Below are 19,671 nucleotides of genomic sequence, written 5' to 3' on the forward strand. Positions count from 1 at the left end.
AAAAACAAAGTAAAATCTCCGTAATCTTTTTTTTTTTTCCCAAGCGTGAGATGGAGAGCATGAGCAAAAGGGGCAGAGGAAGAAAGAATCCTCGAGTAGACTTCATGCTGAGCACGGAGTCTGACATAGGACCCAAACTCATGACTTTGAGATCATGAGCTGAGCCAACACCAAGAGTAGGACACCAAACCAGCTGTGCCATTCAGGTGCCGAATCTCTGTAATATTATAAATGAATTTGAAGTAGCATTTGGAACTCATAAATAATTTTCCTTTCTATAAAATAGTTTAAAAAAAAAACCCAAAAAACAGCTTTCCCAGCTCCATCCACCAAAAGGTGTATAAACAATGACAACCTTTTAGGAATAAACATAAATGTCACCCAGATTATGATCTCTAAATACCATTTCCCACTGAAAAAAATTAGTGTCACATACCTGATTCCATGCCTGAAAAAAGAAATGTAAAAGATGAGGTTAACACATCTTGCTCCAGGAAACAAGTAAACTATCAAAATCTGCTGAGGCTGTACCACAGACAAGGGAGCCAGTTATGAAAGGGCTTCCACTTGTCAAGAAGATAGGCCCCTGGGGCACCTGGGTGACTCAGTGGGTTAAAGCCCCTGCATTCAGCTCAGGTCATGATCTCAGGGTCCTGGGATCGAGCCCCACATCGGGCTCTCTGCTCAATGGGGAGCTTGCTTCCCCCTCTCTTTCTGCCTGCCTCTCTGCCTACTTGTGATCTCTGCCTGTCAAATAAATAAATAAAATCTTAAAAAAGAAAAAGATAGGACCCTTTGAACATCTGAAAAGAATGGTGAATAGAAGGCAAAAAAATTAAAAATTCATAATACTAAAGAAAACCAGAAAACGAAAAAACCAAACTCTTGAATCATCTTTGGAGGTTTCTAGGTAACCAATTAATTATTCTGGAAATTTCTAGATATAGAGAAAAAGTTATCCAAAATTTTATGCTGGTCCTTTGTATGCAAATGGTATTTCAAATTAATGGAATAGATGAGGAAAAGATCTCCTTCGACTGAAGAATCTCAGCCAACAGCCTTGATTATTAGAATATCTATCACCTTCTCTAATACCAACTGATAGATTAGGGCACAATTAGCTATAGATCCTAAAATCATTAGAGAAGAGCTAATATAATGTATGAATTAGGCTGACAAAACCTAAACAGACCCCGGAAATGCAAGTCAGAACAGAGTGATTCTAACATCACAAAGGACATCCTCCTTCGTGGAAGAAAGTACACATCGGCACTTAAGAAGTCTAGCCAAAAAAGAACGCCAAATCTAATCAAAGCCCTAGAGATCTAACTACAAATTTACAGGAAATACAGAGATTGAGAAACATGCTAAACTATACCACAGAGATGCACTCAGCCAAGACCAGAATGACGGAAACTATACAAGAACAAATGACCCAGTTTCTTCAACTAATAAACTTCAAAGAGAAAAGAGGAAGAGGAACCAATAGATTAAAATTTGAAAGGCATATCAACTAAATATAATATGTGAACCTTGTTTGACTCTTGATATCAAAAATCTACAAGAAAATTATGAGACAAAAAGAGAAATATGAACACAAACTAGATGTGATGACACAGTAGAATTATTAATCTTTTAGATGAAGGGTGTTTCTTTAAAGAATCTTTTTTTCTAGAATTTCTATTGAGTCTTTAATTTCTATAGCTAAATATATTATCTAGAACAGAGGTCATCAAAGTGTGGTCGGAGAATGCCTGAGAAGTCCCTGAGATCCTTGCAGGGGTCTATACCAAAAAAATATATATTTTAATAATAAATGTACCTTTTTCCATTCTCATTCTCTCATGAATGTATAATCTTTTTTTCCTGAAGATTTTGTTTATTTATTTGACAGAGAGAGAGAGAGAGAGCAGGAGCAGGGGGACAGCAGGGAGCCTGATCCTAGGCTCATCCCCAGGACCCTGAGATCATGACCTGAGCAGAAGCTGGATGCTTAACCGACTGAACCACCCAAATGCTCCAAATGTATAATTTTCTAGAAGCTAAGTAACACATGATACTGCAACAGTCTGAATGTAGAAACAGATGTGAGAACTCAGGAATAAGTCAAACATTAAAAGATGTGCAAAATGAGATATGCAAAAAAATATGTATTTATATAATATTTAGATATGGAGACCATATATCCCACCTAGTGGAAGCATGGGGGACTTGGTTCTAGGAAATTTTTACTGAGAAGAACTATAGGCACAGTACAGCTTGGTTTTCATATCAAAAAAATATTAATGTTACATTAATTCAGTTGTATAGCATAGTGATTCAACACAACTCTGTCTTACACTGTGATCACCACAAGGGTATCTACCATCTGGCACGGTACAACACTCTTATACTATCATTGACCGTATTCCCTGTGCTGTGCCCTTTGTTCCTGTGACTTACTCATTCCAGGACCAGAAGCATGTATCTCCCACTCCCCTACACCCATTTTGCCCATCTCCTATCTTTCTCCCCTCTGGAAGCCATCAGCTTGTTCTCAGTATTTACAGATTTGATTTTGCTTTTTGTTTTTTATTTATTTGCCTTTCTCTGACTTATTTCACTTAACAATACCCTCTACCTATAAAGTTTTGTAATTAGATTTTTATATAGTCCAATTAAAGTAATATACATTAGGGGATACCTAATTTAATATGTGGCTTTCTTTTCTTTTTTTTTTAATTTTTTATGTTTTATAAACATATATTTTTATCCCCAGGGGTACAGGTCTGTGATTCGCCAGGTTTACACACTTCACAGCACTCACCAAAGCACATACCCTCCCCAATGTCCATAACCCCACCCCCCTTCTCCCAACCTCCCTCCCCCCAGCAACCCTCAGTTTGTTTTGTGAGATTAAGAGTCACTCATGGTTTGTCTCCCTCCCAATCCCATCTTGTTTCATTGATTCTTCTCCTACCCACTTAAGCCCCCATGTTGCATCACCACTTCCTCATATCAGGGAGATCATATGATAGTTGTCTTTCTCTGCTTGACTTATTTCGTTAAGCATGATACACTCTAGTTCCATCCATGTTGTCGCAAATGGCAAGATAAGGGCAGCAATTGCACTACTGGGTATTTACCCTAAAGATACAAACGTAGTGATCCAAAGGGGCACGTGCACCCAAATATTTATAGCAGCAATGTCCACAATAGCCAAACTATAGAAAGAACCTAGATGTCCATCAACAGATGAATGGGTAAAGAAGATATGGTATATATACACAATGGAATAATATGCAGCCATCAAAAGAAATGAAATCTTGCCATTTGCGACAACATGGCTTTCTTTTTAAAGAGACCTGGTATTCTAAATGAATCTCTAATTTGTAAAATATATAGGAAATAATTTTGAGCATTTGAGGACTGTCCATTGTCACTTCACTACTATAGTTCATAGTCAATAAATCCTACCATTCCACACTTTCCAAATCAAAATAAAAGGATGAACAGAAACAAGTCACCAATATTTCTTCCTCTTTGTGGCAATATTCTTTCTTTCTTTCATAGTAATAGAATGTATTAGAATACTTTAATATTAGAGTTGTCAGATTAAGAAAGAAAAAACAAAACCCAGGACCTCAAGTTAAATTTGAATTTCAGATAAACAACAAAAAATTTTTTAGTATAAGAACTCCCCAAATGGGGCACCTGGGTGGCTCAGTGGGTTAAAGTCTCTGCCTTGGGCTCAGGTCATGATCCCAGTGTCCTGGGATTGAGCCCAGTATCAGGCTCTCTGCTCCAGGGGCCGCCCCTCTCTCTCTGCCTGCCTCTCTGCCTACCTGTGATCTCTGTCTGTCAAATAAATAAAATCTTTAAAAAAAAAAAAAAAAAACTCCCCAAATATTGCATGTACTTTAACAATATACAACAGCTTGTCTTTCCAACCCAGTGGATTTTCATTTTTGTTTTCTTATTTAATTCTTGCACAAGCTTGATTTTTCCCATTATCACTCCCATTTTAATGATAAAAGTTTAGAAAAATTAAAGTGCTTTCTAAGATTACATGGCTAAATAGTAGCTGAATTAGAGTTTATAAGTATTTAGATTATATATAAAATTTTAGTGCAACAACATATAATGACACTGAATTTTACCTATAATCTTATCATTAAGCATATGCTTCCCTTTTTAAACTCTTAAGCCCATTTTAGGAAGGAAAAATAAAACCAATTCCAATTTTATCTATAAGGAAAAGGACAATCTCACATACCTTGGGATATGTCATTCTCACTTCCTAATATTCCCTCTCTCTAAATTCCAGTGACCCAACAGTAATCCCTAAAAGTTTCAACACATACCAAATCAAATATATAAACCTGATGTTTCCATTTACAGGAACCATACCCCATTATTATTAGTTCAACTGCAACTGCTTTAGCAAAGAGTTTTTATTCATAGTCCAGACAACCAGAATGGAAAACAGCCTAGGAGAGAAGTCCTCCCTTTGTGAACTAGAAATGATCATTTCTCTGCCTGTCAGAAAACCAAGAATGAGCTCTGCCCTAACAGATGATTATCTTGAATACTACTGTTTTTAAAAGAAAGACATTTTATCCACCATGTGCACTATAGGGGCAAATAGTTATCGATAGTCCCAGACAAAAGGAAGAAATAAGAAGCTGTCTTCATAGGTCCTTTGATGGGCAAAGACAGCTTTCTCAGCCTTTTCCGTAATGTGAACCCATATAAAGATTCCCCCCAAAAGTCATAAAAAGTCTTCAATCTCGTATAGTAACTTTCAAGGAATAAAATATGATGGCTTAATTCCTATTCCAAATCCTAGTCCAAAGAAACACCCCTGAACACTTCCTAGAAGTTCACGCTCAAAGTAGGTGGTTTTCCTCTGGGGGAAAAAAAATCCAGATGTGTAAATATTGACCTCAAAGTTTCAGTTAAGAACTAAAAACCACACAAACACATGGCACTCAGGCAGAATTTAAATTACATACCACAAACCACATATTAACTGAATCTTCTTCCCAAAATTGAAGAAAAAAAAAAAAAAGCATAAAATAGCAAGAAGCTAACTGTCAACAATAGGTCTGCTTAGAAAAACTCTCAACGGATGATGAACTGAAACAAAGGTGTAGTTTGTTGCCTTCCCAAACTGCTTAAAGACTGAATTTTTTAAGTTTCATTAAAAAGGCTTTGTTAATTTAATTATAAACTGACTTTCCATTTATTCAGCATCCTCCAGGAGAAAAATGTTTCATACAAGTGAGTCTTTTCAACTAAATGAAGTTTATCAACTTAACCACTTTTTTTATGTAGTTATTTTTTTATAGGGAGAAGACACTAGTATGTATTTTATTTTCCTACCCACGTAAGGATAGCATTTTGAAACTACTCAGTAATAGACGCTTATTCTTAGATAACTTTATAAATTTATAAATACCAAGTGCTGGATTTATAAAAGAAATTAGGAACAGAGCACAAGCCTCCAATGTACACATAAAATATCAGGCACAAAGTATTCATATTGCTATGCAATCTTATACTAAATGAGCCCAAATTGGTATTAGTTTTTAGTTCTTGTCTATTTTTGTTTTTCTATTTCTTCCTTAGATGTCAGGTCATCGATGTGGCCCTCTCTTTACAGTCCCTCCCTTGATAGCCCCTTCTAATCAGAAAATAAGTTTATTAGATTGTGTCAAAAGTGTTAAGTAGATACCCTATGAAGAAACCACATTCATTTTAATGCATATTTTTGTGACCTCCATTTGGGCTGCTCAAATGATTTGTTTCCTTCCTTTTTCTCAGCTTATTTGTGCATGCCTAATCCAGTACTTTTTAACTATTACAAACATCCCTTCTTAAAAGAAAAGGTCTTTTTTTTTTTTTTCTTAAATATTTTATTTATTTATTTGACAGACAGAGATCACAAGTAGGCAGAGAGGCAGGCAGAGAGAGAGGAGGAAACAGGCTTCCTGCTGAGCAGAGAGCCCGAAGGTAAGTAAATGTGTTTTTTTTAAGCATATTTCCATCACGTATTGTCATTCAAGCAGAGTTTGGCAACATAAAATAATTTGGTAAATTTTACCAATCAAAAAACATTTTCTCTTAACTAAACTTCTTTCCTGGATGTCAGCTACTGCCCCTCAAAGAGGGTCTATGAGTAGACCAAAAAACAAGTATAAACCTACAGTGTGAAAAAAAAAAAAAATCAAAACAATCCAATAAAACAGAAATGCCAGGTCACATTATATTTCTTTCAGTAATGACACCAGCTTTTACACACTTCCCCAGTTCTTCAGAAAGGTGGTAGATGATTGTGGTCATGTATTTTAAAGTAAATCATATTCAAAAACAGCTTCAGGGGAGAGAAAGTGATATAAACCAATGAAAAAAATTAAAAATAATAAAATGAAATAGAGCCGTTAGGCCTTCTCCTTTGTGCATTAAATTAACCAGAATATTAATGATTTACTGCTGATTTTCTGAGTTACAGTTAATTTCATGATAGGTGCTAACATTTATCTGATAGCAAAGCAGACTCCAAGCTTAATCCTAACATCATCTAAAGAAGTTTTTTCCTTTCACTAAAGGAATTACGTATCTTTGATGCTAAAGATGAGGGGCAGGGTCATAGTGGTATCCATGTATGTACAGAATTCTCTGTAATGAAAATATTAATTCAAAACAAAAAATTTAAGTCTTGGATTAGTCTGCTCTATTCCTGGTTACATTATTCATGGCATGCTTTTTTAAAATGAATGTGCTTAGGACTGTGAGCCAAAGGGCATATTTAAGTTTTTCTAATAATTTATTTTTTTATCTCTTAGAAGTGGAAAATAGAGACTATCTGTTGAAGATCTCTTCCACATAAGTTAAGTAAACTTGGAACCTTTGAGTTTAAGTTACATTAAAAAATAAACGTAAGGTACTCCTATTTAGAAATGCGTGTGTGACAGATACTGCTATTTGTTCCCTAAAGACATACCGTTTTTCTTCCTGGACACAAACTAAGTTTTATTTCCCAGCCTCCCTCGTAGTTGAGTGTGGCCATGTGACTCAGGTTCTAGTCAATGGAAGTGGAGCAAAACAATGAATACCATTTCCAGGCTTCACTCTAAAAACCTCTCAAATGTGATGTTTCTCTTTCTCCATCAGCTAGAAGCAAAGGACACCAAGACCCTAGTGCAGAGGTTCTTCAACTACAGCTCCAGGGCAGGGGTAACAAAGTATGGTCCCCATAACAGCAACATCAGCATCACTTGGGAAATTGTGAGAAATGCACATTTTTAGCACCCACTCTACACCAGACCTAATAAATCAAAAACTGGGGGTAGGGCCCAAATATGTGATTAAACAAGTCTTCCAGGTAATTCTAATAAACATTAATGTTTGAAGCACTGTTAAAGAAGTTGGATGAGCCACAATTTCGAAAGCGTCTGGGTCCCTGAGTCACAGCATGGCATGTCGTCCACCAAATACCGTGTTGTACTATTCTCTGAGAAATGAAATTTTATTATTTTGAACTACAGAGATTCTAGAGCTCATTACAGCAGCAAATCTACCTGATACATACATTTAATAATATCTATTAGAACTGAACTTGGTTCATCTGAAAAACACTTAGAATAAATTTGCTATGCACAGGGATAACAAAGTAGGTTACATACATATAAAATACGCTTGTTATATAGTGAGAAGTTTGAAACTTTTTTTGAAGAACTTAGAGGATAATATGCTAGGTGAAATAAGCCAGTCACAAAAGTACAAATACTGTGTGATTTCAATTACATTAGGGTATCTACAGTAGCCAAATTCAGGAGTACCCGGCTGCCTAAGTCAATGGAGCATGCTACTCTTGATCTCAAGGTTGTAGGTTCAAGCCCCACAGTGGATACAGAGATTACTTAAAAATAAAATCCTTAAAATCAAGAAATAAATAAAACCTTAAAAATAAGTCAATTCATTAATTAAAGTAGTCAAATTCATAGATAAAAGAGAGAAGAATGGCAGCTCCCAAGGGTTAAGGGAAAGGGGCAAAGGAGAACTGTGTAATGAATAACGTTTTAGTTCCCCAAGATGAAAAGATTCCAAAGATCTGTTTTACAACACTGGAAATATACTTAACACTACCGAATTGAACATTTAAAAATGGTTAAGAGGGTAAAATTTATGATATGTTTTTTACCACAATGAAAATATTAACACACAAAAAAAGGCTACACATTTCTTTTTATTTGGCTTTCCCAATACTCTCTTACTCTTGCCCAAAGTAATTCCAAAGTCTACTACATGAAAATAACTTAGAGAACCAATACTGACTCATCACCCAATTATAAAAATAATAGGTAGTGCTCTAAAAATATAAATGCTTAAATTAAAACTAAATCAAAAATCTGCAGTACAATTTTACAGCTCTCAACATGTTAATTGTCTGAGTTTACACCAAATTAGAAAATTAACAGAAAGCCAGGATATCATTTTCCAGTTTTTCAGGGTAATCTAAGAGCCCATACAAAATGTTTTCTTTTGATTCTATGTATGAGGTTCTGGAGACTACAATTGCTGGGTTTTTTTGTATGCAACTATGACTGTTCAGGATAAAATGCATATTAAAATTTATCCAAAAAGACACTGTGTATCATCTTTATCAACTTGAGTGTAATTTTATCAGTTTTTTCCCCTCTGTAAAGGACCCAGATTTTAAAAAATGTGAAAACCTCAGGGTCAAATTACATTATGCAAAAGTTCAAAGAATAGGGTGCCTGGGTGGCTCAGTTGGTTGAGCAACTACCTTGGGCTCAGGTCATGATTCTGGAGTCCCGGGATCCAGTCCCATGGGGAGTCAGCTTCTCCCTCTGACCTTCTCCCTTATCATGCTCTCTCTCTCTCTCTCAAATAAATAAATAAAATATTTTTTAAAAAAAGAATATCTCTAGAATGCAGCTTAGCTATATTTATTTTTAAAAATCTGTATTCTTGGGCCACTTAACCTCACTTTCGGAAATTTGTCTTAAATAACCCAGAATACAGATTTAACCACAAAGATGTTTATTACATGACTAAGCAAATAGGCTACTGTTCCACTATTATTAGGCATTTGTATATATAAGTACTGATACAATCATACAATAAGTTAGGTTTCCATTAGAAATCATTTATAGATTGACATTTTTAATTACCTTTGATATAAACATTATGGGGGGGGAACAAAGCACGAAAGTGTTTATTGTTGTACCAAGTAAGATCTGTAGTTTTCTCTAGGTAATAAGATTGTAGGCAAGTTTTATTTTCTTCCTTTGGTAATCTATATTTTCTTAACTTCAAACAATGAACACGTATAATATTCTTAAAAATTATGTCTCCTCCCCCGCCTATATTAGATATAGTAAATTACAATCTCATCTATACATAAGATACATATAAGGTTGTGGGATAACAGATAAGTTTTACTCTGTTTCTGTCATTTATATCTGTAATTCTATAACACACATCATGATAGAATACTTGATTATTTTGCAGAAAGCACAAATTATTGTCAAGATAAGTGAAAATCAGTAATACTGAGTAAAGATACAAAACCATTTATCTTTTCATTCCAATCTAATCTTTGTAAACAATGCAAAAGAGTTGAATTAAGTTCAATCAAAAAGATCAGAATCTACCGAACAAGATAATCATAAAACAGCCAACAAAAGTTATCAAGTGATTTCAGAAGGTATATATAGAAGTACTTTATCAAGCATTCTTAATTGATTTTCAAGAATGACTTATCAAAATGCTGTTATTTGAAAAACAAGTATGTTTTATCCCTTCTTTATCATAGTTCTAATTTCCAGTAGCTCCTTAGTGGTAAAATGTGTTCAAGTAAATAAAATACTTTACAGTTAATAACAAAGATCCCCTTAGACTTCAGCTTGATAAGAAAAACAAGATAGAGCTTGATAAGAAAAACAAGATAGAGCAGAGATATGTTCCTAAGAATTTGTCCATCTCAAAAATAAGCTAAAAGGAAGCAATTAAGTCAAAACTTTGGGCCTCAATAATAATATAAACCACCAAATAAAGGACTATTTGAAACAAACCTTCAATTCAAAGATTGGCAGCAACTTTAAAGATAATCTTACCCTGTGAGGGAAAGGAGGGAAGGCAATATAATCTTTTTAGGTTCTCCGCCTCATTATTTTGCTAAAATTGGAGCAGCTGATCAATAGTAGAGCAACATTTCAGCCACTAGGTGGCAGGTTAAAAAAAAAAATTAAAACAACTAAAAAACAAAACGCAAACAAAGGATGCAGGTGCAAATCAAGTTACAGACTAGGTTAAGAGATCAAAGGTACCAACAAACCAACAACCCAACTCTTCCAATTCTACAGCAACTGCCAAGAAGTGTGATTAAGTGAAGAACATCTGAAGTAGGACTGGCCTTGCCAGGGTTGGGTCTGAAGACCGTCTACTTCTCACTACTGATACCCTACTAAGAAAACTGAGATTTGGACAGTGGGTGATTTACATTATAATGTCAAGGAAACAATCAGAAACGAGTCTGGGGAAGAGAGCTCAAGGATGGAGGAAGAAAATACCTTTTCTTGCGTGTAGTGGAGGTGTGGAATAAGAAGAAAATATCCAAAGATACACAGAACCCACCCACCACCCCCCTCACACTCCACAACCTTCTCCCCAAAATACCATGCACACTGCCTGAAATTCCACCTAGAAGTGCAGAGGACTAACAACATAAACAGACCCCAATATAGGCACACAAATAAAGCTATTCTCTAAGAATGTGCACCAAGTTATCAAATTTTAATACCATGGAGACATGACTAGATTATAGTAAACTGTATAATGAACATATTGGTTCATCCATATGGTAGTTACAGAGATCAGTTTGTAATTCTGACTCCAGTACATGGGAAGAAAATGCCCCTACCCATAAACAGGAGTATCAGATCCGTGAGACCAAGAGTCTTAAAACACAGACAGATGCATCAATCTGTCACAGTCTGATGACATCGGTCATTAAGACAATATAACTAATTCTCCTGGGCTCTGATTCTAACCTTAATAGACAATTGGCTTATTATACATTTGTCTTCTTATATATACTAATACAATGTTTTCAACCTCTCCTTTCCAACATAACTAAAGGGGTCAATATAAACCCAAGACTAACAGTGATTCACTAGGCAGTCATTTTTACCCAAGAGGCATTCCACATATTAAAATTCCCAAGGGACTGTGTGTCATTTTTATAAAATACCCTAAAACTCTGAGATTCTATGAGTTCCTTCCACTGGTTGAGAATTATGGGTCTCCACAGAGAATACATTGACCTAATTCAGTTAATCTGATAATTACATTTCTCTCTACAAATTAAATGTTTCAGCTTTTTGGTTTTTATAGATCAGTTTCTGTACCCCAAATTAATTACAGGTATACTGATAGGCAGAGATGTGCCTCTGATGTGCCAAAGAACCAGTTGTATATATTTAATATAAGTTAGAAGCTTATGACACTAAAACTAGAATGGGCCTTAAATGGAAGTCAACTAATCCAATTTAGTTTAACATTCTCTCAATGAAAAAAATCCCTTCTGTATTTCTCACATTGGTTTAATTTGTTCTACTTCCTACCTAACACCTGAGAACAACTGCACTGACAGCTTACTCCAGAAATGAGGAGGAAAAAGGTGTTTTTAGAATACAGGTCTCTCATTTCTAAAGGTAAGCACACCTGAGCAGGGCACTTCAGTGAAAAAGGCCACAAGACATACTTTGGGAGATAAAAATGCAGAGTGGAGGGAAGACAGAAGACTCAAAGGAAAATGACAGTGGGACCTGCATAGGGACTCCACAAAAGAAATCCAAATGGCAAATAAATTAATTAAATAAAGGAGCACAATCTCATTAGCAATAAAAAAAATTTAAAAACATAAAAGATATTAAACACCCAACAGAATGACAAAAATTAGGAAGCTGGATAATAACCACTTTGGAAAACAGGCGTCATACAAATAGCCCACCAACCAGGGATTTTACTTCTTATTCCCAGAGAAACTCTTTTATGTGTACACCAGGGTTCATGTTCATAAGTGGGCTGTTTTTATAGAAACTAAACTAGAAATCACTCAAAAATTGATCAAAAGTATAGAACAGATAGGTGATATATGAACACAAGTGAATATTATATGGCAATGAAAATGCACAAACTGCAAATGTATGCAACAATAGAGACAAATTTCACAGACTTAAACAAAAAAAGCAAGAGGAGAAAGATTACAAACAGTTGATTTCATTTATATAACATTTAAAAACACAAAACTAAATTATATTTCTCAGAGATATGTTCACATATGGTCAAATTATTTTTAGAAAGCAGAAGTATTATTGCAAAAGTTATCTTATGGGATTGATTACTCCTAGCAGAGTTACTCAAGAAAGAGATACTATGACCTAAGGACAAACAGGGAATTCTAGAATATCAGGTATATTCTATTTCTTTACCTGGCTGATGATTAGCTTTCCAATTGTTCTTCAAACTATACATAAGTTTCCTATACTTTTCTATAGTTATATCATGTGTCATAAAAAAAAATGTGGAAAGAAAGAAGCAAATAAATTTACCCACTTTAAAATTCTACTTAAGGCTAATCTTGCCTTTCCCCACAGACCAGACTGAAATATCAATTTCTTAAGAAAACGGAGTACATATGGAAAAGAAATCCCTTCAAGATTTAATCCTAGGTTATTCTAAGGATCAGAGTGTGCTAAGCTGCACCCCTAAAGTTAACTATGCTTGACAAATCAGTGTGAGAAATATTTTTTGGTTTACATTTTAAATACTCAATTATTATTCCCAGATCCCTTTATACCAACAGCTAAACTTGAAAAAACAGACATTTTTGTTCAATCCTCTCTCTTCCTCTATTCTAACAAAGTAAGTTTATAGAACACATTTCCATTTGGAAGATTTCTGCTATGCTGCTTTCAATTTCAAGTCTCATTTCTCCAGAAATGAAAGTCTTAGCCATCAGATCTCTTTCCTTTATATACATACAATAAAAAATATTGTTATAAAAAATGAAAGTTTTTTGCAATGTAGAATGGAAAGTGCTAGGAAATTAACCATTGTGTCCAGGGTGTCCAGGGTGGAAGTCTGGCAGAATGAAAAGTACAAAGAAATAAGAAGATAAATCTTCTCACTAATACAAGGCTCAGAAAGTAAACTAATAGGGATGCCTGAGTGGTTCAGTTGGTGAAGTGTCTGCCTTCGGATCGGGTCAGGATCCCAGGACCTAGAATCAAGCCCCACATGGTGGGCAGCGGGGGATGGGGGGGGCAGTTCTTGCTCAGCAGGGAGCCTGCTTCTCCCTCACCTCCCCACTCATGCTCTCTCAGTCTCTCTTTCAAATAAATAAATAAAATCTTAAAAACAAAAAAAGGTAAACTAATAAAATTAAGTTACTGTATACTATTTTTGGTCTTTGTTTTCCTGTTCACTAGTTTTTAAACAAAATGTTAAATCTATTCAAGGAATTTAATTTGCAATTAGATATTTTTAACTTTTTAATTAATTTTTTAAAACTCTTAAAATTCTACTTAGATGTAATGAGTACATAAATCTTGAGTGCAAAGCTCAATGAATGTTTATATACACACACACATCCATAAATGAAGATGAAAATACAGACTTAAAGCTAGATTTGAAAATTTTATTAGGAAAAAAAAAAAAAAACCCAAAAGGTTAAATACCACTGGTCCTCTAAAGCAAAAGGAATTTATTTTATATAGTTAATTTTGTTTTCATACCTCACAGTCTCCTTGAGCATTTTGAACATTGCACCACCTGGCAACAGGTTCAGGAACCACTTCCCAATCGTCACAGACCTGTTTAAGGATATTCACGAATGTGGTCTTCCCTGAAGCTGTTGTGAGAAGAAAAGAAAATTGAAGAAGGAGACTTAGGAAAAAAAAAGTCAAAATAGTCATCAACTTTTTCAAAATTTATACCAGCAAAAATACAAAAAACAAAAATATTCAATTTCTTAAACATTCTCTTTAGATTTGTTTTAATAAAAACTAAAAGAATCCCTACCACTTGTATTAGGTATATTTGTTATTCTTTTTAGCTTATCAAGGTTACAGAACAGAAGAATTTAAAACCTGGTGAAATTGTGGGCAAGGTGTTACAGCAGAAAAAAAAAATCCTAGTCCTAACCTCACTTTCCTTAATCAAGTAATTAGAGATAACTGTGGGAAATGGTTAAGGCTATTTTTCCATTTAGTTAAATATGTGATCTTAGGCAAGTCATTGAATCTCTCTGAGCCTGTTCTTCATAATACAATGGAAATAATAATACCCTCTTTATGGAAACTGTTGTGATAAACAAGCTATGACTATAGTGACAATCATTATGGGCTCTTGCCTTTTCAAAATTTTTCTGTCTACTGGCTCTCAGTTTAAAAACGTAAATCCTTCCCATCTAAAACCAACTTAGAAACAGCCAAATGAACTATAAAATCAAGATAAAGATGTATCCAATATCCAGAGTTTTACAATGAGAATTGGTATGATTATATGACACTAACTGTATAACTACACAACATTAAGCCATAGTACCCAACAGAAATTATAAAAACATTTTTATAAAGACCCTTATAAGGAATAGCCATGTTTTCTCTGCTTCACTTTCACAATTCTGTGCACTTATCCAACCCTTTAGAAAAAAGCTGTATGTACTTTGCTTCTCCTTGATCATTCACTAGCTTCTGAGACACCTATAAGGAAATAGTTCACATATAATCAGAACATATTAATTCACTATTTTAATATTACTTGGAAATACATTCCATTTAACAGTAGGGAAAAGTCTTGACCTAGAATTCAACAGGGTGTAGCAACATTCCTAATGACCACCACACCCTTCCTATCTGAAGTCACCAAACGTGGTTATATTAGACATCTCTGGTCAACATAATGTGCTCTCTCTTTTTCTCTCCATATGTATATAAAAATACACACACAGATTAAAATATAAAAAAGAAGCTTCTGCAAGCTTAAAAGGAAAGGTTCCACATCCTTATAAACCGGATCCGAAGAGGGCAAAAAGAACTTACTTTTGACTTGAATACTATATTCAAATCTAGGACATTACACAAGCAACAGAAAAGAAGAAAAAACAGAAGAACTTTAAAAGACCACACATAGAGGGACACCTGGATAGCTCAGTTGGTTGAGTTTCTGACTCTTGTTTTTGGCTCAGGTCATGATCTCATGAGTCATGAAATCAAGCGCCTTTTCAGGATCCAAGCTCAGCTGGGAGTCTGCTTGAAGATTCTCTCCCTCTGCCCCACCCCTCAGTCTTTCTCTCAAATAAATAAATTCTTTTTTTTTAGAAGATCACACATAGAGCAAAAACAGGGACGGAAGGAAGGGCGTCAATAAGAAGGTAACATAGAACAAAGAACTGCTGAGAAGCAACACACAAAGTCATATTATATTATCACCACAGGAAAGAGGAAAGTTTTAAGGATAAACTAGATGACCATTAGATTTAATCATGGGAAAAAAGATTGGTGACAACAGATTTCGAATGGAGCATTTAGTATGGTAAGCAGAAGCATATAAATGACCACTGGACATTCACTGAACTAGATGGAGGAAGGAAAGGAAAACATGATGTTCAGAAAGAGAATCCAGTCGGGATATCTCGGTGGCTCAGCCAGTAAAGCATCTGCCTTTGGCTTCAGGTCATGAGCCCAGGATCCAGGAATGGAATCCCACTGGGAACCTGGGATGGAGTCCCACATTGGGCTCCTTGCTCAGTGGGAAGTCTGCTCCTTCCACTGCCTCCTGCTCTCTCTTCTTGTGCTCTCCCTTTCTCTCTCTCTAACAGATAAATAAATAAAACCTTAAAAAAAAGAAGAAGAAAAAGAAGAAGGGGCGCCTGGGTGGCTCAGTGGGTTGAGCACCTGCCTTTGGCTCAGGTCATGATCTCAGGGTCCTGGGATCGAGCCCTGCGTCCGGCTCTCTGCTCCACAGGGAGCCTGCTTCCCCCTCTCTCTGCCTGTTGCTCTACCTGCTTGTGATCTCTCTGTCAAATAAATGAATAAAATCTTTAAAATAAATAAATAAATAAATGATTTTTAAAATTTTTTTTAAATTAAAAAAAAAGAGAAGCCAAGGAACACATTAAAAAATCATGCATCAGCCAGAGCCTGAAAGCGTTCAAAGCTAGAACATTCAGCTTTCTTCTGACATGCCTACAAACAGAAAAATTTCATGTGGTCATACTCTAAAATTTTAAGAGCAAAAACAGTTATTCTTTAAAATCATTCTTTAGTTCAAGCAGAGTAACAATAGTTACCTGTCACTCCAATCAGATTAATATCTAGTACCTTAACTAGAAGTACTAGTTAGAGGGAGAAAGTAGGGAGCTAGAAAATAAGCCAATTATAAATTAATACTCGATGAAAGCAAAGGAAAACAAGGATCAAAGACACTGATGTTAAAACTTTAAAAAGCCATAGGACCTAACAGAATTACTAATGCCAAGCAGGTATTATGATGCCAAAAATCATCTATACAAACTATTAAGATGAGAAGAAACAGGTAAGGCCTCCAGAAATCTAACACAAGTGCGTATTTTAGTAACAAAGAGCGTGAGAAGTTACATGAGTATAAAACTAAAATGACCAGTTGAAGTTCAAATTCTAGGAATCACAAAATACTCTTCTACACACATATTAGCAATTTGTATATTTATACTTATTTGGGTCTTGCAAATAAGGTGGAAGGGACAGAAACAGCAGTGCTAGCACATTAACAGCAACTGACAAAGCCTCAGTGTCAGGAAAACAGTGAGTGGTAAGAAACATAATCCATCTAAATAGCAAATTGTTATCTAACAGAAACACAGGACCAGTGTTACCAGATCTTCAGATATTTTAAGAAATGCCAAGAATCTACAAGTTCAAAAGAGATCTCGAAATTTTTAAATGCTAGCAATTCATTAATTTCTTTTTTCCCCAAATCTATGTGGGCCACTACTGTGCAAATCCAAGACACCAGTTTGCCAGTTTGCAAGTCCTTCCGGTGTAGGTAATGGAGAAATTAGAGAATGTTAAGTAGGGGATAACACAATTAGATTTGTATACAGAAAGTCTGCTCTGGAGCTGGTAAGAGAAACTGGAGATGGGGTGACATATTAGGAAATTATTTCAGGTGTTGGGAAGATTATAAAGATGCTTGGGGAGTAGTAACTTTCTAGATATGTTGCTTAATTGGATTTAAGAAATGGAAGGGGATTAACTCATCATTGTATTGATCTAAAGGTTGATCATTTAAATTGACTTTTGAAATGGCTTTGTTCAACCACTTCCTCCTTTATATATGTTCGTCTTTATCCAATATGTAGCTATGGGGAACCCTACTAGTAAACATTCAACTTCAAAGAACTTATCCTAAGAGGTAATGAGAGTCTATTATAAGGCTCTTTTCCACTGGTGCCTGAATACTGGAGCACCGCAACAAGATCTCTTTAAGAGTGTGTTCAGCTACTTTCTACTCCTTGGAATGCTGCTAGAGCATTTGCCCCAGCTTTTTAAAGAAGTACAAGAGTTTTGAATGCAGTTAAGAATTAAAAAAACATTTGCTGTATGCATGAATGACCACTACCCAACTTGGAGCCAAAAAAATTCTATCAGAACAGGAAGTGCCAGGCATAGGTTTCCTGTGGTAGGAAACACAGAAGAATGTAAGTTCAGATGCACCTTGCAAATGGACATGCATGGTCTATTCTGCCCTCATCTGGGTTAGGAACAGAAACATGCGGGTCTTTCCATCAGAAGCCAATGTTTACTTGGATGTGGGGCCAAGAGTGAGCGACGCCATGATATTAAGATCATTTAAAAAAACTCTTTCCTGGTCTCTTCCCTTGTGCTGGAATGTTTAGAGCCATTTTATCCATAACCGTTACAACTGAAACCATCCAAATGTTCAGAGCTGGGGAGAGAGAAACTGTGGTACATCCAGGCACTGGAATACGACTCGGCAATGAAAGAGAACAGAGACAGACAACGCGCTAAAGTAAAAGCAGCATCGTGCTCAGTAAAAGAAGCGAGACCACGAGAGGCTACGAACTCTCTGATTCCATCTATAAGACAGTCTGGGAAAAGGCAACACTTGGCGGGGCAGAAACCCAGTCAGTGGTTGCCAAGGGGTAGGAGTGCGGAGGCTGCTGACTGCGCAAGGGCGCCGGCGACCTTCCTGACGAGATAACCAGGTCCTGAAGCCTGACCGTGCAGGCAGCGAAACAGCCTCACGTGTCTGTCAGACCTCATTGAAGAGGACACCTAAAAAAGGATAATTGAATGTACATAAATCACACCTCAAGAACACACACACACACACACACACACACACACACCCCACACACACACCCAATACAGAAACAAAACCAAGAACAGCCCTTCCCTCTGCGCAATCCCAACAAGGGGAGGAAACTGGCGCAAAGTGCACCTTCGCGAGGCCCGAACGCTCCGGCGCGCACGGCCCGCGGCCTCGGGGCCGCCGCCAACTCCCGGGGCCGGGGCAGAAGCTAGGCAGGGCGGGACAAAAGGATGGCGGAGCGAAGGGAATTGAGGCCGCGTCCGCATCCACACGGCCGGGCTGGAAGAAGGCCCTCACGGAGGAGCTGCACAGATGCAGGGAAGGGCCGCCGCCGCCGCCGCCGCCGCGTCCCCCCGCTTCGGGAACATCTCCCGAGGCTCCTTACCGATGTTGCCTTCGACGGCAATTTTCTTGATGCGGGTCCCCTCAGAGCCGGTCGCGGGAGATGGGCAGCTCCTCTTCGGCGGGGTGGCCATTCTGGTCTTGCGGCGGCCCGGGGCGCTAGCAGGGAGGGCTGGGAAGAGGCCACAGGTGCGCGCGCTGGGGCTCGCGCCGCTGCCGAACGTGACCTGACACGCAAGCCGAGCTCCCGCCGCAACAGGTTCTCCAGCCGGCGGGCCCCGGGGTTTGATTTTGGCGCGCGGAGGCCGCTGCCGATGGGGGCGGGACTGAGGCGCGGCCACAAGCCCTGCCGGGAAGCCACGCCCCCTCCCTCTCCGGAGCTGGCGGGGCCTCCCGCGGGCCCCTCGGCCTCGGACGCCGCGGGCGGGGCCCCTGCGTGCGCGCCCGGCACGTCGGGTCACGCGGGGGCACTGGGCGGGGCGACGCGCGCAATAGCGCGCCTTTTCCCGGAGTCGGGGTGGAGGCTCCGGAGACCTGTGGGGCCGGGGGTGAGCGCGGAAGGTAGAGGCTGAGCGAGGGCAGGGTGCCGCCGCCTTCATCGCCGTGAGTGCGCCGGCCTCCGCTCTGAAGAACTGGCCTTCCCGGCGCGGCCTGTGGACACAGAGCGTCTGGAACGCAGCTGGCTGGGAAGCAGTGTGCGGTGCAGGGATCACACGGCTTCCCTGTGTCGTCGGCGGGAGGACGAGCGTCGTGCTACAGGGCCGCCGGGCACCCCAGCCCTAAGGAGATGTAGGGCACTGTTGATGCGTGCCAGGCACGGTTTCGAGAGCCGTACTTGAATTAACTCGCAGTTAATTCATTAGCCCGATTTCTCAGTGAGGAAACAGGCACTGGGAAGCTACTCGTTCGAAATCTCAAAAGCAGTGAGTGGATCGGACT

The 19,671-nt window shown here is 37.8% G+C and overlaps 1 protein-coding gene across 1 annotated transcript in view; it reads right to left on the reverse strand.

Moving 5' to 3' along the window:
* Positions 1 to 19,157, reverse strand: part of DCK (deoxycytidine kinase) — a 30,077-nt gene extending 10,920 nt beyond the window's left edge. The window contains exons 1-2 of the mRNA XM_059159591.1: positions 18,776 to 19,157; positions 13,809 to 13,924 (exon numbers count right to left, since the gene is read on the reverse strand). Of these exons, the coding sequence (XP_059015574.1) occupies positions 13,809 to 13,924; positions 18,776 to 18,866 (207 nt within the window). The 5' untranslated portion in view covers positions 18,867 to 19,157. The remainder of the gene's footprint in view (positions 1 to 13,808; positions 13,925 to 18,775) is intronic.
* Positions 19,158 to 19,671: the final 514 nt, after the last annotated feature.

This window comes from Mustela lutreola, chromosome 1, assembly GCF_030435805.1.
Source record: "Mustela lutreola isolate mMusLut2 chromosome 1, mMusLut2.pri, whole genome shotgun sequence".
Taxonomy (NCBI): Eukaryota; Metazoa; Chordata; class Mammalia; order Carnivora; family Mustelidae; genus Mustela; species Mustela lutreola.